Source organism: Aquila chrysaetos, chromosome 20 (assembly GCF_900496995.4).
Source record: "Aquila chrysaetos chrysaetos chromosome 20, bAquChr1.4, whole genome shotgun sequence".
Lineage (NCBI taxonomy): Eukaryota > Metazoa > Chordata > Aves > Accipitriformes > Accipitridae > Aquila > Aquila chrysaetos.
Window position 1 is genome coordinate 3,046,699 of NC_044023.1, and position 27,243 is coordinate 3,073,941.

The 27,243-nt window shown below is 38.7% G+C and overlaps 1 protein-coding gene across 3 annotated transcripts in view; it reads right to left on the bottom strand.

The window, feature by feature from the left end:
- The window catches only part of ATG7 (autophagy related 7), a 132,161-nt gene that overhangs the window by 485 nt on the left and 104,433 nt on the right, over nucleotides 1-27,243 (bottom strand). Inside the window, exons 19-25 of one of the 3 annotated variants that reach the window (XM_041118836.1) lie at nucleotides 17,562-19,959; nucleotides 10,212-15,174; nucleotides 9,347-9,430; nucleotides 8,744-8,902; nucleotides 5,479-5,583; nucleotides 2,472-4,099; nucleotides 1,920-1,992 (exon numbers count right to left, since the gene is read on the bottom strand). In XM_041118836.1, coding sequence (XP_040974770.1) covers nucleotides 19,927-19,959 — 33 coding nt within the window. In that variant the 3' untranslated portion in view covers nucleotides 1,920-1,992; nucleotides 2,472-4,099; nucleotides 5,479-5,583; ... (2 more) ...; nucleotides 10,212-15,174; nucleotides 17,562-19,926. Of the gene's footprint in view, nucleotides 1-1,919; nucleotides 1,993-2,471; nucleotides 4,100-5,478; nucleotides 5,584-8,743; nucleotides 8,903-9,346; nucleotides 9,431-10,211; nucleotides 15,253-17,561; nucleotides 19,960-27,243 lie in introns of those variants that run through there. The other 2 variants (XM_041118837.1, XM_029996097.2) reach the window with 2 other exon arrangements.

Sequence of the window (27,243 nt, forward strand, 5' to 3'; positions counted from 1 at the left end):
TCTTCTAATGTAGCTCACCAGCAGCAGCTCCAGTTCAGTTACCGTGTTGGAAAATACCAGCTAGTCAAGCATTTCTGTCCTGTTTATGAAAAGACCAATGCCTTCATTTTCTTCCATTTTGTTTTGTCCTGCAACTTTCTTCAAGTTTTATCTAGAGAACAGAAATTATTCCCTAAAGAAGAAAGACAGCTGTATTTCAAAGGAAGACATCCATGGTCTTGCGTTTTGGGTGAGCAGCATTTCAAAAGAAGATCGATCATTCATTTGACTGGAGAGGGTTAATCCTTAAAAACAAGTGTTCTAATTACCTGATCTTGAGAAAGTTCAGTGAACCAGGTGAGAGCCTTCAGAGGAATTTCAACATTGAATGTAGCAGAGGTGTCTCCAAAATTAAAAAAGGAACCCCTAAAACCAACAAGCTACAGAGTTCCTAGTGTATTAGAAGTGCCTAAATTGTATGAAAAACAAAGCAGTCATGACATGCATGTACATTGTTAAAGTAAATGGCTATTTTTGGGGTGTGGGAGATTCCATGAGAACACATCAAGAATGATGATTAGTTTAACACATCTGAAAAACATCCCTCTCTAAATACCCATGGAAAGAAGCCTAAATACATGCTTTAAGAGCTTTTGGGAGGGAGGCCAACTACAACAAGCCTCACAAGCCTCTCAGTCTGCTTTCTGAAGGGAGCTGGTTTCCTTTTAGGAAAAAGTCATCCCTACATCAACATTTTGGGGACTACGGGAAACAGGACAAGCAGCATTGCTATCTTTCAGGTCAGTAACTTGAAGAGTGTTCTGTTTTCTACGTGGTAAAAGGAAAAAGTAATTTTTTTTCCTACCACATGATTTTTCTAATTTGCAGCAAGCAGTAATTCTGCACAAAAGGGTAGCACCATGGCCTAGAAAAATGGGACTGTACACACGCATTTCATATTATTAAATAAGTCCTATATTATTTGTAACAGCTTATCTTTTTCTGTGAGCTAAATGAATGGCAACTTCCAGCTATGCGTTTGTAATCTCAACCCTACACACACACACTTTATTTTTGCTAATTTTAATTCAAGCCAGAATTTAATTTCAAAAACAGACCTGCCATCACAAATGTACTAGGGACTGAGTTCAGATCTTCCTGCATCGTTCAGTGAGTAACCTCTGCTGAATACAGTTTCTACATATTTCAAGCTTCTTTCTTTAGTTGTGAAAATCACCTTTACATACAAATAGGTGGTGATAGTTTGAGACAATAGCAGTACAGCAGCAGTATAGAATTGTGTGTAGGTACATGGGCAGTATGTCTCTGTACTGGCTAAACCTGTACTAACGGTGTCACTGGTAAACGACCACTGAACCTGTCCAGCAGATTGTGCTTACCCAATAGGGCTGAATGTTTAGGTCCTTTAAAACTAAAAACGCACGAAGCAGCAAAGGGAGTTCATAGACGGTACCGCGCTCAGTTCTGATCCCAGGGTGTGTGCTGAATGCAGGCATATTGAAGTCAGATGGCTGTAGAGGTTCCTGCCACTGCTGCAGAGAACTCAGCAGGGAACTACTCCAGCTGCTCATAAAGCAGCTACACTACTACACAGTGTAACTAACTGAACTGTTAGACTTTAAAACTGGCAGATGCACAAAACTCAAAATTGTAACCAGTTCACCGTAGCAGACTGGAGCTGTAACTGCACCAGTTCAGAAGCTGCTCCACAAGCAGCAGCTGAACTGTCGCTGCAGCTGGGCTGAACGCTCCCAGAGGGGTGCAGGGGGCTGCTGGGGGTGGGAACAAATCCAGCTGTTCCTAGGAGGCCAAATCAGTCAGCAGAGAAAAGCTCTAAAATTGTCTTTCAGCCTTGCTCAGAAGCCTTTGTGCAACAGCAGTTAGGAGCGCTCCCTGCTTCCGCTGTACTAACTACTCACGTTACAAAAGAGGTGATCCACAATGGCTGTGTGAATGAACGCGCCAATATGTCACGTTGCTTAACGTGATACCCTGGCAAAACACATCAGAAGTATTTTAAATGTTATTTGTGTAAGAGCTCTACTCCCCAGAGTTGGCACACTTACGCTTGGCTGAGGGGACCATTCACCACTATCTTTAGAGCCTTCTCGAGGAACAGCGAAATAAGAAACCGGTCTGCATCTTCCTGATACACAGAAGCTTCCATTTCATCTGGCCTGGATACAGACCCAAGTACGTTACGCGCAGCGTCTCCCGCTCTCCCCCCTTAGCAGACAGTTGTAACACAGCTGGATCACGTTGCGTGTTGAAGCACACTTTATCCTTGAAGGGCCCATGACAGGAAATATACCAATTTAATCACTAAAATACACCAATTTAATATTTTTTTAACTTCTCCTTCAATGAGAACATTCTGCCCCTCTCTGTGGAACAGCTAGCTCAAGTGCATTTCTTGGGTATAAGACAGCCAAGGTAGATAATTTAATTCCTTATTTTTAACCTGCAGTTACCTATAGCTCCACAGCGGCCATGTACAGCAGCTGCCTTGTTCTTCAGAGACAGCTCGCCTCTTTTCCCCCGGTGCTCTCCTGTCACAGCACACAAGGCAGCAGCACTACGTGTCTCCAGAGGTGCACGAGGGAGAGCTCCTCAGAGCGTGTGCTCTGTCGCAGGAGTACGGTCACCTCCTGGGGTAGCGAGGCTTTTCGATGGCTTTTACACCCAAGGGAGGTGCTGGGAGGCTCCCGGAGGCAGCACTCCTCACCAAGAGTGACATTTAATACACATACGGGGTTTTTTCTCCAGCAGCAGGGCACAAGCGTTGAAAGAGACCAGCAGACCTGGGGAGGTATTACCTACCTCTGCGTGTACGGCAAAACCAGCAATATAACCACTTCAGTACGTGGCCTTCCCACTGGTGCTCGACCTTCAGTCTTGAAACCACCTTGACTGTAGCGAAGTTCTGAGTGCGTTCAAGCCTAAGCCTGCCCAACCGGTGTCCCAGGGGGACACTGTCACTAACCAGTCACTTCTGGAGAAAAGATGAGGGGAGAGCAAGTCATTTCATCTTTGACCTAGAGCCGCAGACACCACTTCTTCTTTCTCCAATTCTCTCATTTCAGGTTTTCTCTGAGACATTTAATAGTTTACAGCAAACTCAGGTGTCTTAATAACACCCTCAGCACAGGCTGAAAGCAAGCTGCGGGAGACCACCAAGGCCAGCGTAGCATAGTCATTGCAAAAACAGTGGTTAAATTGCAAGACAATAAACTAAGCTTTATTTTTAATTAAAACTCCAAGGACAAATCTGGTCCCTGGTACGTTTTATCTGACATAAAAATGGTAGAAGGAGCACCTTGCAACAGCTGGGAATCTTCCGTGGAGTTCTGGAGCTTTTAGTTCAAAACTAGAGTTTGAATTCCTAAGTGTTCGGTCTTCCGCCAAACAATCCTAATCAGGCGATGCACTTCCTCAGTGTTTGTCCACGTTTACTCTAGACTAACTGGTGAGCTTGGCATCAGGTTTGGTTTTTATTTGCAGAAAAGTTTCAAATTATTCTGCTCGGCAAATCTGATCATCACATTTACAGAAACCCACAACTGTACAAAGGCGAGTTCCAGTGAGCAGAGCAGAGCACCAACTACTCTGCTAGCGGGACCCCTCTGCAGGCCGCTCTGCACGCACGCCCGCGGCCGAGACAGGGAAACGTCACCGTCTTGGGGAAAGCACGCGGCCTCTCTGCTGACGTGCTCAATATTCCTGAACTTCACTCACAGGATTTTCTCTCTCCTCCGGAACTTCCACACCAGTAAATATTGACTTCTTGCTGGACCAGCATGGTAGCATTCATGAAGGGGACCAGATGCTCCACTGAGACCATCATTAAAGTCTCCAAACACGGTTTAGGCTTAACATGGACAACACTCATCTCAGAGAGAAACAAGAGCAGCAGCTCTCCAGATACAGCCCTTCGAATGAGAGCAGTGTACGCACCCTGAAGAGAGACGCAGTGGGACCGGTGCCAGAATGCCAGACTATTCCCTCTACGAGCTCCCCCCGTGTTGCTCCTTCCTCTGGTGCTAGAAGTGGACAACGTCGTACTGAAGGCAGCCTCCGTCCTCATCTGACAACAGCACCCCTAAGGAACATTAAATAGGAAATTCTCATATTTTCCTTTGTGACACAATCAGGAGCCCAATTCATCAGACAACAATGTGCTAACTTAGGGGTTTTTATAGCTGCTAATTGCTGTATCACTTAAGCATTTATACCCGATTGACATGCCTCTCTGTTAAGAATGGTTGGCATGGGATTAGTCATACATGGATATTCAGATTGACATGCATTTATATTTTAACAGCGCTGGAAAAAACAGAATTTCTTTTTCTATGGGCTACTTTTAAATAATGACAAAGCAGTTACTGACTTCCAGTAAGGACACACTTCATTACATTCACATGAGACTGTTTCAATCTTTTTTTGCTTGTAGGCTAGCCAGTTGCACTGTTCACCATTTCACTGTTCATTCTAATTTTACATTTTATTTCGCTAAGCAGCAGCTTTCTTAAATGCCAAGGAGAACATCTGTCTTCTCTCCATCACAAAGACAGACACAAAGGCATCTGTCAACATGAAGCTGTGTCAGCCACACGCCTGCTACATTTAATAGTCAAAAAGCTGCTTATCTTAAAACTGTTTACTCAGTTTGGGCAAATACTATGCATGCAGAATACTTCTGATAGCGTCGTGCTATTCATGGTGGAATCAATGTTACTTTATTAATCCAGGAAAACACAAAGCTCAAATCTGCTTCCTGAAATATTAAAATGATGTGGGTCTAGTTATATTAATGACATGTGGCTTCTGTGTTAAAATATACACATGATATACCACTGCAATTATATTAGCTCTAGTTAGTTAAAATGAAGTATAAAAAATACAGGATTTTTTTGCTTTCAGAGAAAAAAAAAAAGCTTCAACTAGTTTAAAAAAAAATAATTCTCAGCCTAAAAGCAAACCTTTGCTCTTCACTGATCCACTGTAGTATTCTAAACTTTTTTTTTTTTTTTTTTTTTTGAGGGGGAAGCGGGGATGAAAATAATGGAAAGAACTAACAATACTTAGAGATTAAAGCAAGGGCCTTTCCTTTTCCTTTTCCTTCCAAGTGACAACTCCTTGGGCTCCTGCTAAGGCTATAGAAAATCCCAGACTATTAACTTCTTCAGAAGAAAACACATGTATTCAAATAGTACCACAGGTAATACAGCATTGTTACAGGGTTTACAGCAGCAGCAAAGTCCTTTTCTCTTACTTTCACTGACATACATACCTTTATTTAACTTGATGTTACTTTTATTCATCAAACATTTTCTCACGGCATTAATAGTTACTGACATTGTTCTGGCTGCTGGAGCTCGGTGTTCGGTTTTATATACTGATACAACCACATCTATTTTGAAAACAAAACCAAAGTAACAGAACCGCAGAGAGTTAAGAAAACTTTAAATTAGGTCTTACCTCTCAACACTGCTGACGTACAAGCAGTCGTGGATATCACCTTGGCTTCCCACCTCGCAGCCGGCACGGGACACCGGGTAATTCCCGCAGGCGAGCCGCGGCCACCTGGGAGGAACACGCGTGTGTAAGTGCACGAGGAAACCCCCTGCTCCCCCCGGGGGGGCGGAGGGTGCCAGCCAGCTCCTCCAGTGATCTCTTCACAGTGCAAACACTCTGAAGTTAAGCAAGCGGCTTTCAAATATGATTACAAACTAGGACACGATTCAAATAGGCAAGAAAAAGACCCCAGGTGAAAACCTCCTGCCGCCAATCTGACTTCCCCTACGAAAGAAAATGCTGGAAAGAAATTAACTGGAACAGATACCTAACTGAAGAAGATGATAATTTCTTCTCATTATTCAGAGTTGCTAAAAATAAAGTCATCTTCTGTTGTGAAGGTCTTTTTCACCTTAATGGTAACCTTTCCTCACTTGTTTGTAAGTCTCTCCTTCCCAGTGGCTCTCATACCTCCCCCAGGTATTCGAAAAATCAAGATTAAAAGAAGTAATTTCTTCACCTGCAGGGCCAGTTAAGTAAAGTAACAACTGAAACCTGTAAACCTATTTCTTCAAAAGTAAGCAATGTTCTCATTTTGTCCCCTGAAATGCAGGCATATGTATGTATATAATTTACCTTTTGGTTTGAGAAAGCCTCAATGATATATCAGGAAAGCAGAAATAGCTAGTCCAGAGGAAAAGCACATACAACAGCATGCAAGACATTTTCTTTGTTGTAATAAAGACATGGCTGGCTGAATATAGGCTAGGAACAGGGTTCAGAATGATCAACCATACAAATGTAAAATGCACTTCAACTTTTAAAGACTGCACTATAGACGTTGTCTAAAATGTACTATTTCAGAGATCTTTGTTTTGAACCACCCCTGTGTCATTTCATGCATTTGCTAATTTAGCCTTCAGCTTCCGTAGTCTATGCCCAAATGTTGAATTTTCAGGTGAGGATATGGAGAAAAAGCCAAGTCCTGCAAAACCACCACCACACAGAACATGGTGGGATTCTAGGGCTCTTGTTTTAAAGATTTTCATGGCAAGAACAGATTTCCTCACAATAAAAAATAATGCTTTTGTTGTTGCCAGGCTTACAAATGCAGTCTGTAATGTGAGTCAAGCTATGACCTTTCAGGATGATGCAAAATCAGCAGTAATAAATCAAATGGTGACTTTGCTGACATGTCTGTAACTTTAGTGATTAATCCAACAAATAAACAATTTCTGCTTGGAAATACAGGAAAGAGGAGTGTGGGATTCTCCTCCTGCTCTGCCCTGTTATAGCTGAACTCTGGATGGAGTTTTGGTCCTACCAATTCTCACAGGAAATGTGAAAAATGCCTGGGCAAAGGCTGAGGATTAATGTCAATAGCAGATCCACCCATAATATATCATTAAAGAAAGAGAAGCTAATGAAGGCAAGAAGAAATATTCCCCTATTTACATGAAAAATTTGTTCTTTTAACAGTTGCCCCATGACAGATCCCATCTTCTCTCCATTCTGTCTTTCTGTGACATACTCCTGGAGGAAATTATAGGCATTTTCTCCTAAGAGAAGCGTTAATTTTATCAGCACAGCTAAATCTAGTTCACACATCAATCCACTGCCTTCCTCTCTTTGTATCTTCTGCTAGACCCTTGCCTTTCCTCCACCCGCACAAAATGTACAGCACTCGGGTGGAGCACTAGAGCCTCTTCACACAACCCTTGTGGCTGTGGGAAGCTATAGGAACTTGGTTGGCATAAAACTAGAGTAACTTGCCAGTGACTACAAAAGTAAAATCTGCCCAAGGCTCCAAAATCTGCAACTGTACCAATAGTTCTTCAAACTGACTTTTTCTAAATTATAAAATAAGTTCTTCCCTTGAGCTCTTAATAGCATAGAAATCTATACTCAGAATGCTGATTTCCAGAGCTCAATAAAAAGAAAACTGTGAGTGTATCCAATTTGATTAGCTGCCCAGAATGTAACATCTAATGCTGGTATACAGAGGAAATAAAGCAACAGAGCCACCAAATATGTGATCTTGCTACTAGAGAATCAACAGGATTTGGACTTCGGGACTTCTTTACGCTACTCCATAGCCATTCAAAAATTGGTTTTCTGCCTTTATAATATCAAGGAAAGGATCTAGACCATTGCTTTTATATTACTTGCACAAATCTCAGCTCATTTGTCAGCTGTTTGTCCTGCACAGATACCAAAGCATAACAAACAGAACAACATCAAAGTGTTTTGGTGACTAGAAAGCTTTCTTGCCATGCAGTTATTTTGGTTATAACTTACGTAAACAATTGTAAGGTGGTAAGGTAGTAACACTGATATCACACCACGACTGTGTTATGTATTCATAGAACTCACTGAAATCACTGCATGAGAAAATATTTCTCTTGAATTTTTCAGAAGCAAAATTAAAATCAGGTTATTATAAATAATTACATTTGGAATTAATTCTGTCCTTGAGCCATTTAGCTTCATATTTTCAAGTCTTTCTACACAGCCACAAAACAGATGTGTTCATTTTTAAATTAAAGAAAAAAGAAAACAGATTCTTGGGAATTGAAGGAACACAAAACAAAACAAGAAAAAACAGTGTTGGGAGACCAGCAACAACATTTGGAGAGTTGAGAAAGCTATAATCTACCCAACTAGTCAGACTGATGAAAAGCAAAGATTCTCTCCTCAGGAAACCTCCATTGCTTAGCTTTGCAGCCCTGATGTGGGAATTAGCTACACTATAACCTCAAACCAAAACACTTCAAGAATTTCCACAGAGGATGATGTTTAGGATGAGCACAGGGAATGTTCATTAAGGTACAGGATCACATCATGAAGCTTCCAGATATTTTTTTTTTTGTCTTTTTTGCTTGTGGGTGAGAAGTCTGCTTAAGCAAGTATATTGATTTAATTCCTCTGTAGGCACAAATTAAGAATGTTCCCCTCCTTCCTGAGAGCGCTAGAAAAGTTGAGTGACAAACGAGAAGTAGCACTTAATTTCTGCAACAGAGTGAGAGGGAGAAGGAGAAAGCTGGCTGGCTAACCTATACTCCCTGTGATCCTTTGAAACGTCATAGCTAGAGCAACCCAAGAGGAAGCCCCAAAATAGAAGAAAATTGATGCTAAGCGTCAGAACTTCCCATAGGCAGACAGGCCCTGACCAGAAAAAGGGATGTGCTAAGACCTGTCGATGTAAGCTACTAAAAGCCAACAACAATACCTCTGATGGGAAAGCTCCCAAACTGGGGCATCCTTGATCCACTGCTCCTAAAGCCTCAAACAGGAAGCCAATCTCTTTATAGCTGTCTTTCCTGGCTCTCTTCCAGGTTCCTCTTCTTCTGGCATTTCTGCTTTTCTTCTGCCCCTTCATATCTTCCATCTAGTATGGAAATGGGAGGAAAATAAAGTATTAGCATGGTAGGACAAAAGAATTACTGGAGCTTCATTACAACAGAGATTTGGAGCAGTGGGCAGTGATTTCAAAGGATTTCAGTTTATTTGCTTTTCTCTCATAACTGAAGTTTTGTACTTTTTTTGTGAAAAATTTAACTGGGGAAAACAGCCAATGACTACACTGTGAAAGTTTAGTAAAACACAAAAATGTCACTAACACCACTATATAGTCCAACAAATTATAGGTCATGGCAACTTATTTACACCTTGTACTTGGTTCATGAACAGTTCTCTGTATTTCACTCAGGAAATGAAAAAACAAACCTTTTTTTTTCTCCTCTGGAGTACATTTATAGTATATAGTCAGAACTAATGAAGAAATGTTTGTTAATTAAGAAAATAAAAAAAAAAACCCAAGTCCAATTCTTACTTGCTTCTTGCTTCTTAATTCTTCTGTTCCATTACCAAAGTCAATGCACACCTTCCTTTTGCAAATGAATCCAAACCTTTAGTTCTAGGGGACAGAAACTTTAAATGGCAGTGCAGGCCTTGGAGAACACAACCAGTATTATTTCTAGCCACTCTCAGACTGGATTGCTAAGTTATACTACCCTGATTTCCAACTGTGCTAGCAACCCAAGCTTAATGTGGATTTGAATCCCTTCGGGAGCAGCATGCACTTACTGTGAAACAAACAGTTAAGCTTCTAGCAGTCAGACTGGTAACAAACAACACAAGCCTCAAAACCAGAAACTCATTTTAAAAAAGTGCACTCAAGTAACTTTTTCCTTTTCTGTATTTCTTTTCCACAAGAATAACAAAGCTCTTTTGTGACTCCTCGCTATTTTAGCCGATTTGTTATACAAAACCTAATGCTCATCCTGGTAAGCATATTTCCCAGTACATACATGCAAGAAAGAGCAAAACTGAAACAGCAAGCATTTAGAAGTTAACAACAGATTTATTTAATCCTCTTTTACACACATAAAGATTTTAAAATACATGCTTAATGTAAGATTGTCTTTACATTTGAAATCAGACTCCTTTTAGAATTCCGAAACCCAGTTTAAGACGTCATCAAAGTCTGGCTTAGAGCATCCAAAGTTGGGCATCCAAAAACTGAGGCAAATGGATCTCACTAACCACTTCTGAACTCCTTGTCCAAACTGATTACATTAAAAGGCATTAATAGACAATGTTAGAGATGAGATGTACCTGTATCATCTCTAATACTTGTACTATTCCATTGCCTAGCTGACTCAATCAAGATTGGTCTTGTTGTCCTAGGCACTTACTCAGCACAAGAGACTCTACGGAACAAAGCTCAGACAACGGATGGGAGGCGGAGATGATGTGACTTTCTTTGGCTTCACTGGAGGTCTGTGGTACAGCCCATGTGTTCTGCCTCAATCCATCTTCCCATGTCTATGACTATTATGGAGAGGACAAAGTTGCTCTAAATAAGCAGTCTTTTTAAAAAATCACAATAATTAATTACATTAATCTCCAAACTGTGAAAGCTGGAACATAACATTTTGGCTTAGAAAATTTCTGAAGCCACAATCACCCACTACTATAGCAACAAAATAATTTAAAAGCAGTAATTTGGTCAAATTCTGAAACAACGTTCTGCTGCATGTCCTTGTGGCATAAGTGTCAGCTCCCTCCTGACACTCCAGTGGCATTTAAATCACGTTCTTTTCCATTCTTTTCCAGTATCTCAGATCAACAGGTATGTTGTTATTCTCTGTTCCTAGCTGATTTTTAAGCAGTGGATAACTTGTTGTTATCTATCGGAATCTTTAATGACATTTCCAAATACTAACAACAGGAAGCTAAATTAAGTAACGGATACTATCATTGTTGGAAATGAAACCAGAATATCTCCAGCAACAGGGAAACACTGGACACACACCAGTTGACTTGCTCCCTGTTTCTCCCTTGCAAATCAGAGTGTGGTTACAAAGAAGCCTATCTTAAGTTTGTCATATTTGACTGCTAAACACTACTGAATTCCTATTCAACAAAATGTAGTTAGCAAGTAATTGAAATGCCTTCCCCCAGGACTTCTGAGAGCACTAGTCACATAAGCGTATCGGGCAGTTGGTGAGACTGATCTAGCTGCATCTATACATCAGCTGCTGCCCTGCAGGGCAGAGTATGTGTAGCTCACTCACTCCTAACTACTGCCCTAGAGAAAATCACAAATACTAACTGCATGCAAGAGACATACAATAGTAAACAATCTAAGTAGGGGAAGATTGTCTTTATATCTGTGTGACCAAATAATTGTAATGTTATTACACTTACACCATCTATCATCTCAAAGCATTCCCAACTTAGTACCAGTAACAATATACAGCTATTGCTCTAATAGCCCTTGGGTGGAACTTGAATAAGTTTTTCATTAAAAGCATGCATGACCCCTGCACAAGGGTAATTTAGAAAATGAAGGATCCAAAGGAAGCTGAACAACTTTAGGAAGGTAGGATGAAATAAACTAAAGAAAAAAAAATTATCAGAAAGAAACCAAAAAGAGATACAAATCCTTTTTTTAGGACTTTGGTTTAGTGTGTCATCTGAAAAATAACTTTAATTATATGGTTCTTAATAGTGCCAAAGTTTGACATGGATTGACATAATGGAAGCAAGACCATTACCTATGGTAGTCACTGATACCACCTCCCTGAATACATCGACTTGGAGTTTTCCTTTAAAGTGCAACCACAGTGGTACTGCCTGCTCAGTGAGAACCCATACAATCAAAAGCACTAATTTCTATAGAGTTCCAAAACTGCTACTATTTAAACAAAAGGACAGTGATCCTTTGCTCATGACAATAATAAATAAACACAACACTTTTATAGCCTGTCCATGAGCACTATGAATAAATGACCTAGACAGACATCCAACTTGTCACATTCCTTTGATGACAAGAATTCCTGACATGACTTTTAACAACAGTTGACGAGCCAGCTCCTGCAGTGACATCACTGGGGGTTTTGTCCAAGCAAGCAATGCAGATGCAGCGGCTGCCCGTCCCCCGTACCATGCCTACCTGCTGCAATGACTGCTCCTGCCAGCTTTGGAGACACTCTGCCAAGAAGCAAACTTTACTCCGGCTCCTCCTATTTCAACCGTGTATTTATACATAGCCTTATCATTGAAAAGTATGGGCTGCAGGAAAGGAAACACTGAAATCTACCAAGAATCTCCTGAGGTGCAAATACACGCTATTGAGAGCAGTGAGGGAGATCCATTAAAACTGCCTGGTAGTATGAAAACACATTTCTTTTGTTTGCATTACTTCCAAAATAATAATGGAAAATAATGCTCAGATCTTTTCCTTCCCCTCCCCGCCGTCCCCCTCCCTCCACAGATCAGGAGTGAACTAAGAATGCTTTATAACAACAGAACCTCTACTAAGGCCTAACTACAATTATTTCATTCATGAATAGCTTGCGTAGAAATGTGGATCTCCTATTTTAAGTAAACTTCAATATTGGTGATCTCAACGATTCAAAAGGATAAAACACATACAGTGTGGTTACTCATAATGGCAAAGCTGCCTTAGATAATTAAAAGCCCTCAACCCCTCCCCCCTCACAAAAAAAAACCCCAACCAGACAAACAAAAAAAACCAACCAAAAAAAAACCCAAACAAAGCTGCAAGTATTAAAAGAAAAAACAACAGCCCCTATTTAGGAAACAAGCAATTCAAGCAAGAGTTGCTGGTGATGTCATTTCATTTATACGTTGCCTGAGTCACAGGTTCCTGAGGAAGTGGTAACACCTACAGAATTACTGTATAAAAGTCAGACTTTGAAGCATGAAATGAAAATAAAGACACTTAAAGACAAAGCAAAACCCCTAAGCAAAATCATACCTACTTTATAGACTTCCTCACTTCTTACACTAATTTGAAAGAAGTCTGTCACTAGAAATTAATTTGCTTGTTCATCCACATCGCTCCCTTACCAGTGAGGCACCGAGCACTGGGGGTGGGGAGGAGATATTCATGGGGAGAGAAAAGAGCGGGGGAGGACACCAATTTACTAGCTGTCAAAAACTAGAGTTCAAATGCATTCAGAGTGGGCCAGACTTGGAACCTCCACGGCCCTCACCTTTCTTCCAAGGCTATTGACATGATGTGGAAACAATTTTAGCAGCATTTCTTTGCCCAGTTTTAGCCCATACTGGTTTTGATTTAGAAAGTAAAATCATTCCAGAAATGAGATGCCAGCTTGCCTTTCAAATGCACCAGACGCCTGCAGCACTGCCTCGCAGGGATGCATCAACTGCAGTTTCTTAAGAGGGTGCACACATTAGACCAAAAGAGAAATTGAGGAAAAAACACTACTGACCTCCTCCATAAGAATGAAACCACAATAATGCCTCTCTTTTCTTATTTATGTAGTGCATAATGGTATTTCACTAACAAATCAAACAATGACTCATTCTGCTGAGATCTTACAAAAATCAAATGTCCTGGTGCCAAAAAGCAAACTGAAGTCACACACAAGCCTAAATTTTTGGATGCTCAAAGACTACTGAAGCAGCAATCCACAGCCAAAGAACGTAAGAACAGAAACTAACTGTATGGGAAAGGAGAGAAGTTACAAAGAATCATTTTTAAAAAATTGTGCTTTTGATTTGCAGCAGCACAGCACTATACATATGCTTCTGTCTTTTCCTGTTAGCTTACTAAAATACTTTGTTAAAAAGTAATTTGAAATCTTTAGCATTTAAAATGAAATGCACGTGTGCATGTGACCTTCACTCCAGAGGCAATCTATTGTACTTTATATCAATGTCCTATATAAACAACTATTCAAAGAACAAGAGGAAACAGGCATTTAGACTGCTATAGTAGATGGAAAGGCAGTGTGTACTCCATGCCAGCCAGGAAACATAACATGTTTGTTTTTAGAACTCCTGACTGCCCCTTTTTATCCCCAAGCCCAGGGAAGCTCCTGCAAGAAGCTACAATGGCAAGGGAGTACTGGCCTGATTAAACAGAAAGAAACCATGCTATTTCATTTGCAAAGTTCAGACAAACAGCTTATGGGTTCTGAAAATCTTTTCAAAGAATGTCCTAAATAATTTCACCAGATTTGAAAAAATGCTATAGTTAAGTCGCAACAGGCAGACAATATTGTCGATTATTGAGGGCAACAATTAGAACTTGAAATTATATATGGTTGGAGTACTCAGCTGCATCCTTATCCTGGGGTGAGATCATTTGAACTGGGAAATTAGGTGAAAAAATTGCTGCCCTAAGATACAGAATACCTTAAGGTACTTAACATTGTTGCTACTCAAGCTTATTGCTATTAATTCTTTTGGGAGTAGCTTCAGTTTCCCTTCTACAGTGCCAATTTCCTCAGCCAGGTTAAAATAATCCTCAAGTGACTCACTCCAAAGACTTCATTACAACCTGGACAAAACACCAGTCACTGGCTGGTGGAAGAATATGGATTGCTGAATTTCAGCTACTGTACTTAAGAGAAAAGTGGCTACAAATTAGCCCAAGCCACAGCCTATTTGGTTAACACTACATGACATCAAACAATAGTCAACAATACCTCAGCAAAACAATGGGTTGGAGCAACAGACCAGTTTCTTTGACCCACGATAACTGAGAATAAAAAAAAATAGATATTCTTCACCAAGTACATAAACCCAATTTCCATACATTTCACAGCTGAGGAATTAAATAAAAGTTTAAGAAAAAAAAGCGGGGAGTATTAACGTCTCTGTGTAACCTAGGAGTAGAGCTAACACAAAGCAAGGAGTCCTGCGGTCTGTCCATTTGTCAATCACTGCTCACTATGAAGAGTCACTATTATCAGTGGTAATGGAAGAAAGGCTATCAATAAAAGTAAAAGGAGAAAGAAAACACTGTCAACAAATTGTTAGGGTTTTTAATTTAAAAACCTGTCAAGTGCTGCACAGATGAGAAAATGAACTTGTTAGAAATTATGAAACTGGATAGCTGAAGTGCTAATAGAGAGGGAAAGTGTATTAATTTCAAACCTAAAGCATTACCTGTGCCATGCCACAGTATTTTTAAACAGTTAGGGTTCTGGAGAAGGTCCAGGCAGCTGCAAGGGAAAGCAAGCTGGAACTGAAATGGGACAGGTACGTAGGTACGTAGGTTTTTTCATAGGTTAGGAATTTACACATTGCCAGACTGGGACAGTCCAAAGTCCTTCTAGTGCAGTATTTCTGTCTTTTAAAACAGTTAATCCAGGTGCTCTAAAAGAGAAAGGTGCACAACAACCTCTTGAAGGAAAGTATCATTTTGGCAGGATATGCATAAGCACAACATCTGCACTGAAAATTTAAATAAAAAAAAAAAAAAAGAAGAAGAAAAGGAATTAATGAAGCCATGTCAAAAGATTCAGAAACAAAACGGTAACAGGCTCTGGATATCTTCCAGACTATGTTTCTTAGGAAGTCTACCATGTTGCAAATATTTCTTTAATGGGTCTCTCTGGAGTATAAATACTTATTTGTTTCTAAGGAAAGTATTGCATTATTATTTTAAAAAAACCCTACAAAATTGGGTACAAAAATTTGGAAAAGTAGCAGGGAAAAATCCCACCATCTAGCTGTTCGCACTCTCTTCAGCTTTTGTGTAGTCTTAATGCAAAGTTACAGTACAGCAAACATTGAATCAACGGACAGCATGAGAATGGCTACTTGGCTGGACCTGCACCGCAGAACAGCTGGCAGAATGACAAGAAAGGTTGACTATGTGTTAGCTTGCAACTTATTTATTTTTGAAAGAATGTGAGCTGTCCTTCCTATTCCCCTAAGAAGAGAGAGTTAGGACTCTCCTTGAACTCTTAAGATATGGTTATACTTTGAAGAGAAACTATATAAAAATATCCTCATGCATTCTGTCATGGCTCTTAATGATTCTCTAAGAAACAGGCAGAGTTGTTCTTGATCAACAGCACAAAAGCTGGTATCAGAAGCTTAGTAATCTTTCCACGCATTACTGGCATTAATGAGAATCCTGCATACCGAAGTCTATTCTCAGTCACATCTCGGCAATCTCACTGCTTTTGTGATTTGGTTTGAAAAAGAGAAAGAAAACTCAAAGGAAAGTTGTGAGCTGGGTGAACTCTTCATGGCTGAACACTGTCCCAGAGTAAGTGCAACGATGAAGTAGCTAGTGGGGGACTTGGCAGTGTTAGGTTTATGGTTGGACTCGATGATCTTAAGGGTCTTTTCCAACCTAAATGCTTCTGTGATTCTATTAGCAATTCCCATTAGACTAGTTAACATAATTTAGAAGGAATTAGTTCAGTAAGAGGGAGAAACAAGTGCTATGATATGATTCTACAGTGCATAGTGAAAAGTTCAGAAATACAAAAAAAAACATTTCAGTAAGAGTTTTTTATGGGAACACAAGCGAGAAATTTATAGAAAATGCTTATATATGGAAAAATTATTCAATTTTGCTAACACTTCTCTTGCATATATTTAAGGTGAGCAGCCAAATCTTATACAAAGAAATAGAACTAGAAAGAACATTATGCAGGAACTGGAACAAGAATATCAAAGATGACAAAAATGAAATTTTAGTTTATGTCACTGGACTTCTCTGAGGACACAACACCAAAGCCATACAGAACACAGGGAAGGGAAAAGTACTTTTCCAGGCTCAAGCTCAGTGATTTCAAGGGCTGGTGCAATCACTACAGTTTCCTTTGATGTATCAAAATAACTACTGTGCTGTTGACTTCTACTGAAGAAGAATCTCCCTTTAGTTCTTGGAAGCCACCAACTTCCTAGGAATATAAATCCTATGGTTCCATTCCTTGGTGATTTCATCTCGACCAACCTGTCTGGGCCATCATGAATCTTTCTTCACTGATCTAAGTGTAATTTTCAAGTTTGTGCCCTTTATCCCTTATAGAGGCCAATGCTGAAGGCTTAAGACTCAGTGGGGGCTGGACCACCTACTGGCTACGATTCTGTTGGCTTTAATGGTGCTAAGACAATCTACACGTGATATAAAGGGCATGCCCTAAGTGATATTTGTTCCCGATCAACAAACTATGACACAGGTGAAGAGGACTTAACAGCAGATTGTGAAAGCAAGGATGAGAGCAAGTGAGGGCTTTAAAGAAGGAAACTCTCATACAGAATCTCAAGTTCCTCACTTTCATGAATGTGGTACTACTCCATAACAAATTCTAGACTTCAGCCAGCAAACACATTGAAGGGATGACACTGAAGAAAAATTCTAGTCAGTGTGAAAGCAAAACAGAGGCTATCATTCCATGAGCCTCTCTAATACTCAAGCACAAAATTGATGTCTACAGCTCTCCATTGAGATCTGTGGTCTTCTAACACTAGTAAATGTCCCCAGATGTGGTACGCAGGTGTCACAGTTGCCTTCTGTGAGATGCAGTCCCACCCACGCTGCCGTATAATGCCATTACGTTTCTGTTAGATAGTTTAGGAAGATGAGTAGGTTCCTCTGAGGCTGTTCACTCCCTCTTCCCAACAGATCTGGTTTATACCTGAAAAGCCATGGTAGCTGTTGGGTTCTACAATGAAAGTATGAGTTCGGGCTCTTCACTGATGCCTAGGAGGTCACGGCAGCACAAATAAAATTTAAATCCTACCTCCTTTATGAAGAAAGTTAAAGTTTAGCTTGTTCCATTAAACAGCAATAACTGGAGCTGAGGACTGTGCCGAAATCCTGCCATTAAGTGCATACGAGCCAGTAAATAAATGTGTTTATCTGTTAATAGTATTTGAATGTGCATTCATTCATTTGAACGGATTCTCAGGATTCCTCACTCAGTAAATGCCTAGAAATTGAGTAAAAGCAAACTAAGAACAATTCTGGTCCGTAAGGAGAAAGAAAACAACATTACAGTTAGACAACGGAAGTTATTCCAAGTCAAACTGAAGTGTTTCTGAACATCAGAGACATCTGGGAAGCATATGTACAGGAAACAGCTCAGCCTGAGAGAGTTGTATGTTACTGAAATTACAGAGGTAAGGAAACATTATATTAACCCTGAGTTTTGAACCTTTCGATCTTGTATACTTTTGCAGTTAAGTAGATACTTTCAATGTAAAGCTACAATGTAACTTTAACAGGATAAGCAGAGTTTCAGCTATTTAAAATAATTATTAATGTTTAACAGATTTCAGAAAGATGTCTAGTTTTCAAGTTTTAGATAGCCAAAGCCTGCAAATAGAGTTTTACACTCCATGATCAGCAACTCCAAAAGATAAAAGTGCAGATCATTCCCTTTAAACTACCCTGGTACTTATTCATGATTCCGGTTGGACTACGGCATGGCTAACAAAATGGAGATCATTTGAGCTCATTAAGTAATTACGTACATTAACAAACTGCTTAAAATGGACATGGCATGTTATCAATCTTATTGTTCATTGCCCGACCACCAAAGGATCAGTTTTCCTGTGATTACTAGTCTTTCAAAAAAATATATTTCATTCATATATATTTTTATATTACAATGAAGTTGCTAAACAAGACATTCCCTTAAGGCTACTTAAGCAATCACATAAATACAATGAATATGATAGTTAAAATAAATAGAAATAATAGCTATTTTAGACACTTGATGCAAACCTCAGCATGTTTCAATAAATCTTTTATGATCAGAATATGGGAATTGCAGATATTCTTATTTTTAGACAAATTTGATCTGACAGAACTTCTTCTGATGCGGCATAAGAGAGAAGCAGAGCAGCTGTGAAATTATCTACACCAAATATTCAGAGCTTATGTTAAGGAAGGAACTCAAATAATTGGGTTGACCAAATAATTTTTATAATATATATGGGAAATAAAGGCTACCTGACAGATAAAGCAATTTGCATTTTTTCTGAGTGACTTAGTCCATAATCCCCACAATATAAAGCCATAAAAGGGATTTAAAATATACTTCTAAAACCTATTCCAAGATAAAACCCAATAGATTCACTTTCAATTTTGTAGTAAAGTACTTTGATATTTTACAAATCCTTTTTTCTCAAGTTATCTTTTAAACTCAAGGATTCTCAAACTACTGTTTGTGCTCAGCCATAATCTCTGAAGCCATTCCTGATGCTGCAAAAATTGAAAAACTTAAAATCCAACCAAAATGAAAATCAGAATTGTTCTTTTTTAACAGCTGTAAAGTACCGCATGACAGCATCCAAGAATAGCAAAGTTAGAGAACCAATTTCTTCTTTCAGTTAAGCACTTCTCTACAAGTTTTGGCTGAATCAGTGATCCAACCCCCAAAGCAATTTTTACTACATATCAGAGCCTTCTCTAAACTTCAGGGCAGCCTAATCATGATACCAATGCATTTTGGTCTCTACTGTGTAAAAATAAATCAAACCACGTTTCTTCCATAGCATGAAATTATGAGATCTTTACAGAGAATAACATCTCCATTGACACAGGCAAGAACAAATCAACTTACTATAAATATGTACTTTGAAACAGCAAGCAATGTGGTGTAGGCAGTAGGTGTAGGTTCTTACCTACTCCTGCTCTCCTTTAAAGATGCAGTTTAACTCCCAATAGTAGAATATTCTCAATCTTAACAATAAATTCCAACTAAAGGGGCAGAAATCTGGGAAAGATGAAAAAAGACATTCAGACATGCTGCTTGGACATGTCCATTGACAAGTAAAATAAAAACTGGGATGAATAAAACACCAAAGTTTACTTAAGCAGCATATTTTATATGTAAGCCATATTTAGAAACTAAAAAAAAAAAGATTACATTTAAACATAACCACATTGCTTTAGTTATTTACATAATAAAAATGAAAATGTCGAGAGTTATATCCATAACAGACTGCTTTCAAGGTGAAGATATTAATGTCAAAATGTGGATTATATTTGTTTGTATTTGTAGCAGTCAGAATGGGTAAGCAATCATTAACTTGTCAAATAACATAAAAGGCAGCACTGCAGTCCAAAGTAGGTCATCTTCCACCTTATTCAGCTGATTTTCAGACTGTTTCATCATCACTCATGTCCCAGATCTGCAACAAAAAAGGAAGTGTAGTTTTAGTTTATGGAGTTCAAATATGCTTTTAATGTACCATTTTAAAATTAGTATTACTATTTAAAAGGAAGAATAAACAACATTTATGGACTGATGACTAGCATCAATGGAGCTTTACATAAAATTCAGTATTTTTCTCTTCTGTTAACAACCTATACTCCATTCATTATTTGTAATCTTGGGGGTATTTTTTAACATACACTTTTCAGCATTTGTTCCTGAACTGTCAGTTTGGTTATTTGCTATTTATTATAATTTACAGTAAGCCATAGACCAAAAACCAGACAGTTTGTTTTGGTTTGCTGACTCATTGGCACATACTTAATGTGAATAATAACTTATAGTAAATAGCACACTTTACTAAACACTGCAGAAAATTTTCAAGACATTTATAAAGAACTAATTGTTCCCCAATACTTCGTTTTGCACTCAAATACTAGATCTCAAACCCAGCAGCATAAAGACAAGAAGTTATATGGAAATCTTTTCTTTCCTATTGTTTAAAGAAATTTAAAAACAACACAGTTTTTTTCTGCAGTACAATATAATTGTACTTTTACTTTGCTACTTTCCCTTGTTCAGTAAACCATTATAGATTGCAGGAAAAAAGTGAGTATTTTCACAGAACATCAAGGAATCCGGTATCCTTGTGAACATACTAAGGTGAGCGTTATAAATTCATACCAGGGAGCAGAACACATGATCTGAGGAAAAATACAGGGACTTGCAAGCAGAACTATTTGAAGGGGCAGGGGGGAGAACATATCCTGAATATGTACTACAAGTTTTTTCTTCCAGAGAAACGTGGGTGCTCTTAAAAGACTCTTTATGATTTTTTGGAGGCTTAGCTCATGGCAAATACCCTCCTCCTCTTGGCAGGATTTCCAGTAGCTTGGGATCAGGACTAACATGGGTACTCAGCTTTGACTTGGATTTAATAATATCATAATATCAATTTTATAATATATAAAACTTCATCTCTGACTTAGAGTATTTCAAAGTGGCCTAAATTAGCAGCAGTACTGCTGGAGTACCATGACAAGTCTTTTTGATTACAAGAACAAGAATGCCACTTCTATGGCATACAGCACTCAAAACTGTGAGTCCCTCACTGCAAATGACCTAACAAAAAAGGAGCACCATCAGTCCTTTGTCCCTGTGGAAAATGAAATTCAGTTCATTTGTTCCAAAACATAATCTGTGTGTCGCCATAAAGTGGCCCACTAAGTTATTCTCTCATTTTACATCCTGACCACTAAAATATATCCAGAGAAATACAGAATGTGAACAGTTACTCTAGACTGCAAATTCTTCAGGGCACAAAGCAGTATTTTACATGTATACAGTGCCTAGTACAATGGGGCAGTGTTCACAGTTGCATTGTCTAACACATATGCATTACTGTTAGACAAAAAATACAAACAACCCCATTTCTAGACAGGCAACAATGAATATTGACCTATAGCTTTAATAAACCCCTTGAAGACAAAATGTAGTGTTTCTGGAATTTGAAAACATTCTGAAAAAAGCTCTTCAAATCCAACCTCAGAAAACTTATAAAATCAAACATTTCTATGCAGTGCTACAAGCTGTGTAAAATGAAAACTCTGAATGGCAAGATTTTCTCAATTCCTAGAAGCGTTGCAAAATGGTGGTGTAAATCCTTATGGAAAATACTGAAGGAACAGTTTGTTTACAAAAGGAAAAAAGAGTTTTCATCCTGCCCTAGATGAGCAGCTTGGAGCTTGCCAAGGCAAACACAAATGTCCAGCTCACCAGTCAGGGTCAAGGATGTGGAAAAAAATATACAAAACCCCAAATCTTTAAATAGAGTTTATGGTATGATTCAAGCTGGCAAAAAGCAAGAAATCCAAAGTTCAGAGTGATAGTCCACCTTTGTCTAGCCCACTCTAATTTTTGAAAACAAAGCCCATAGACTGTAACCCTTACAAACACACCTCTCTGTCAAAGCAGCTCAATAAATACTTTTAAAAATACACCATGAGGTGATTCAAAGGCAAAAGTGAAAGAAGCCAACCAACAGCCCTAAAAACAGTCGTCTTTATCTGCTAAACAGATATACTGGGAGTGTAGCCAGCCTCTCTGCTCTGTGCTTTCCCATCATCTGTTCTGATCTGAACAGTGTGGGTGAGAAGGCAAGTACACTCTCCGTTTTGTTTGTTTGGTTTTTACAGAGAAAGGCTGGTAAGGGTGCCAGTTACATTTGTAATTTTGTGATATGAAAATACTTCCATCCAGGAACTGGCTAGCTGTTCCATAATTCCTGTAAAGCTCGGAAAGCCTTTTTGCCTTACATGTCTAAATGTGCAATGCTTGCATTGCTCTAACACCCTGTACAATACAAACAGCAGCTCCAACGGCAGTGTAATTTCTTTTTGTTGAAACTAAAGGGAAGAAAGCAGTTCCCTGTATTTGGCCTTAATAGTCAAGGACAGGCAACCCATAGAGGGCCTCAAGTAACTCGAAGACTAACAGTCCAAGCACATTGCGCAGCCAGCAGCAGTGCCTACTAGGTTATTTAGGAAATACGTTCATTGTTAACAAGCCGATGAAAGTAAAGAGAAAAGAATGACAAATTCTCTCCTGTCTAAAGCACAGCTCTTTTCTAGGAGGCTTTTAACATAAAAATATTTGCAAAAAGACTGAAACTGAGGTTCACAGGTATTTAACCACTATGCAAACATCCTGGATTGAGGAGAATTATTTTTAAACATTTGAAAAGTATGCTATTATTTTACTTCCAGGAGAAGAGACAGTTTTATAAGTTTACACTTCATCTAACTACCAGAGCAGTCACAACCATAGAATCATAGAATGGTTTGGGTTGGAAGGGACCTTAAAGATCATCTCGTTCTAAGCCCCCTGCCAGCGGGGCACTAGACCAGACTTCCACTAGACCAGGCTGCTCAAAGCCCCATCCAACCTGGCCTTCAACACTTCCAGGGAGGGGGCATAGCACTGTGTGTTGAATTGTACTAAGGTTTATAAAGGAGAAAGTGGTAGTGCCCTAATAAATGACATGCAGAGGGGAGAGAAGAACGTGAAACAACAGGGAAGAATTCAATACAAAAGTTAACCTAAAGAAAACAAGCTACATGATATTGTGCAAAAGAACCTGTGTTAAGTGTCAATACCGACAGCTACATTATAATCCATTATAGGCTCTTAGTTAAGAGCAATACACATTCTCATGAAAAGACTTTTAAACTACATAGACCATGACTACGCAAACTTTGGATACTACTTCAAAAGAGTGAAACTTTTAAGAGGAGAAATCATGAAATACAGAAAGCCATGAACAACAATGTCTAAAATGACTGTCACGACAAGAATCTGATATCCAAACCAAGCTGTGAATTTGGATTTTGTTTTCACTTCTCTTCTGTCCTGCAGCACACCTGGGTGAGTCAAACCTAAATGCAGCTACAGGCAATGACGGGAGAACTCATAAAATAGGAAGATAATAAAACAGCTGTCAAAACCAGCCCAGTCTGTACAAATCTGGACAGATTATCTGAATGCACCTGTTTCTTCAAATACGTGCTTTTATATTCAAACTTCCTTGTAGAGGTTCTTAAATTTCAGATGTAAATTATGTCTATTCAGGATAAGAGAAGAATTCCCACACTTATTTTCCTGAAATTACAAGTATTATTTCTTACATAATAGGAAGAATGGGGAAAAAAACAGCCTCCTATGTATTAACTTAACTGTTCACAAGTTCCCACTGATTGATTTTACACAGTTCCAGACTGCACGTTCAATAAATCCTACTGAATAGAGAGGTTTGAATTTCCTTCATACAACAGTAACACCTGGTACCTGAAATTTAACTTCCACGACAATGGTTCCAAAATTGGTGTTCACCTACTGAAGTAGGTAGTGGCTTTGCATCTTAGAATTAACATACGTAACTCAAATAGGTAACTACTGTTTATCTATAAATAAACTTGCAAGAATATAAATGTATCCTTAGGGGATTCGTAAAAGTTTCTTGCCAGCATGTATCTAGCAGGATTTGCCTCAAAAATGGCTACCTCATTAAGAGAGACAAAACAAACAAACAACCCCCACACATACTATTTTCTACACACAACTGAGATAAATTTACATACACATGTACCAAAACACCCTGCTTAGAAAAACCTGGAATAGTTTTATTATGCAAACCACAGTATTTACTATGTTATAAATGCTCCAAATACGGTGAAGAGTAAAAGTAAAATTTTACAGGCAGAGGCAAGGGCTGAAAATTAGGTGTTACATACATCAAACAGTGCAGCTGAGTATCACATGAGAACATATGGCTTCCCAGATCAATTAAGGCTTATCTTATCTTAGTCTTTGATTTAGAAATGTACACTTACTCAGGAAGTCTAAACAAATGAAAAAAAGAATTCACTGAAGCATATGTTTAAATTTAAAGCAACTAAATTATTTTATAGCTATAAAATGTGAGCTTTTTTGATAGATATTAGGTTAAACGTGTTTCTGTTCTATGCACTACCAGAGAGACAGTACATCAGAACTTTTGGCAGCCTAAATTACTTTACAAAATATGTGTGCATGTATGTCTAAATATACTTGTACTAGAAATGAACTAGACATAGCAGGCTGCATTAACATGCCTTATGTGACTTGTTCAGTATTCATCTTGGTCCACTGGCTATGTCTTTCTGGAAAGGCAACAGAAATGAAATTGCAACTTGAAATTCATTAAATGCCTGCAAGTTCTAACATGCAACTTTTTCAGACTTCATGGCATAGACCGAAGGATAATTATAAAGTTCAGCACCCTCCTTTCATCTTGGATACTTGATGCACAGTAAGCACTACCCTTCATCTTACTGAAACCGAAAACACTTCAAGCATTTTGCATATTCAACAATTCCTTCCCCATCCCCCTTTCCCACAGGAAAAAAAGCCATAAATGAACAACCAACGTGAACAGTATTCTACACTAACATGAGCATTTAGCTTTGTTCAGAATTTACATCTAGATGCATGTCAGAGCCTGCACAGTGCACTCTACAGTGAAGTATTTTCTTTGCTATCTAAGAAACCAAGGTAATGCACTTAAACAAGGATCCACTCGTGCTCCCAGTGGCAAGAGCTTATCATACAACAATCACCGTGGTTCCCCACAGCAACTGTTCATCCAGTCCACACCTAACTGGTCTTCTACAACAGATGTCTTTTTCTGCAGCAGGATATAGCTACTTTTTTTCAGAAGTGGCTGCCAACTTTCTATAATTATACTATAGCTAAAATCAGTTTTGGCTATAATCTGAAGAATTAACTATCAGATACCTCTCTACTGCAGCTGACACAGAAATTACAAACTTAAAACACACACAAAAAGAAATTAACCTTAAAAAAAAAAATCCAAGCCAAGGATTATAAAAACTGCATTTCTTTCTTCAAGCTGCTTTATTTAAATAGCAGGTAGAGAAAATCGTGGATAATTTTTCCAGATCCCTGTACACAATGGTCCTACCCTAGCTAGTTGACATGGCTGACAAATTCCTGGCATCCCTAGTACCTCCACAAGTTCTTTTTTTCCTGTCTCTGCCTTCACAGCCTTTCCTGTCTGAATGGTTTACTACCTTGGAATAAAATTCAAGTCCATCTTTGTACTTTTTTTCAGTGATGGTGTCCCTGACTGATGCTTGTTTTCCCTTTATAGCCCTTCCAGAATTCTGTATTTTCAGCCCATAACCACAGCTTAAAAGGTCAAGGTCATGAGGCATTCTCATTTTGATCTCAGCCAACAGCAACCATTATTCTTCAAGTTCCTCTTGTATGCAATTCTCTTGAATATATGTATAATACTTCTTATGAGTAGCCTCACTTTTCATACAAAATGCAAACATTGGCCCTCTCAAAATCACCCTACTGATTTCCATCTTGCCAGCTGCAATATCTTGAATTTGATTTTCTGTCCCTTTACTGTTTACTCAATTTTTGTATCCTTTTTGTCCAGCACCTAGTGTTCTAGGAGCTTGGGACAGAGGGATCACAGTCGTCTTCTGAAAATGTCCTCTTCCAAGATGGGCTTTATACTTTGACTGACCTACCTACGTTTGAGTTATTCCTGCAGCAGTTGGTTAATATGCAAATACAGCAAGCTCCTTAGCACATGGGCTCAGTTGGCTCCTACACTTGAAACTGGACCATTTTCTAAATATCTTGTAGAACTGGCATCTGAAGATTCCAAATACTTTGAAAGATATATTTAAGAACAACACGGAAAAAGGCAAGTAAACAGTACAGAAAGTATTTGTTTACAGTGCAAACTTCTAGCTAGAAAGCCTTTTTAATATCCTCTAATAATATGTTCCAAACAGATATACAAATAGTAGCACTGGACAGTAATTAGTCCCTTCTGTTTTTATAGCAGTTTTCCTAGGTATTCATCAGACTATTATATGAAAACATTCATAAAAAGGAGGGGTTTTTTTTTGACATGACTAACAGTTAATGAAACAATGCAATAAAAGGAACAAAAAAAAATGCATACTAGGGTTTTTTTGGTATAAGAATGCCTCAGACACATTTCCTTCCATTGTGTCTTGTTTTACGAGGAAAAAACCCAAAGCAGAGAAGCAAGCAAATATAAAAACAATTTCTCTACCCCTCTAAAAGTGCTCTGGAGCTGAAAAGGCCATTTTTCAGGGCACAGCACTTGAGTTGTTGGAATGACGTATACCTAAGAGGATAGTTTCTACTATTAAGTCTTTTCCTCAGGCTCTTAAAAACTGAAAACAAACAACCACCTCCCCAGCAGGTTTAATGATTGCCATTATCCTATTCTGGGGGGGATTTCAAACTTCATTTCACTAACACAAAAAGGCAACTACCTGAACTGAACGCGTGTTTGAGTGAAGCCACAATTAACGTAAATACATGTCATAGTAATGATTAGATCTGATGTAAACCCTTTGACTGAAATGAAAATGAAAACATCATAGTACATAAAAAGTACATATTCAAATTTTTCTATCATCTTCCTCCTTTGATGAACCCAGATTTTACATTAAAAATAAAAATATGTGTAAGTCTATATTCATTACATTTCTAAATCCTGCAAAAAATTCACAATGTAGATGTAAATGCACATTTACTTTCAAGGGTTTCACAGCCTTGTACAGGAAATCAGGATCATATACATAAATGGATCTCTCAGAATAATTAACACCATTTATACATCTGAGTCTATGCCATTCCAACTACACAGACT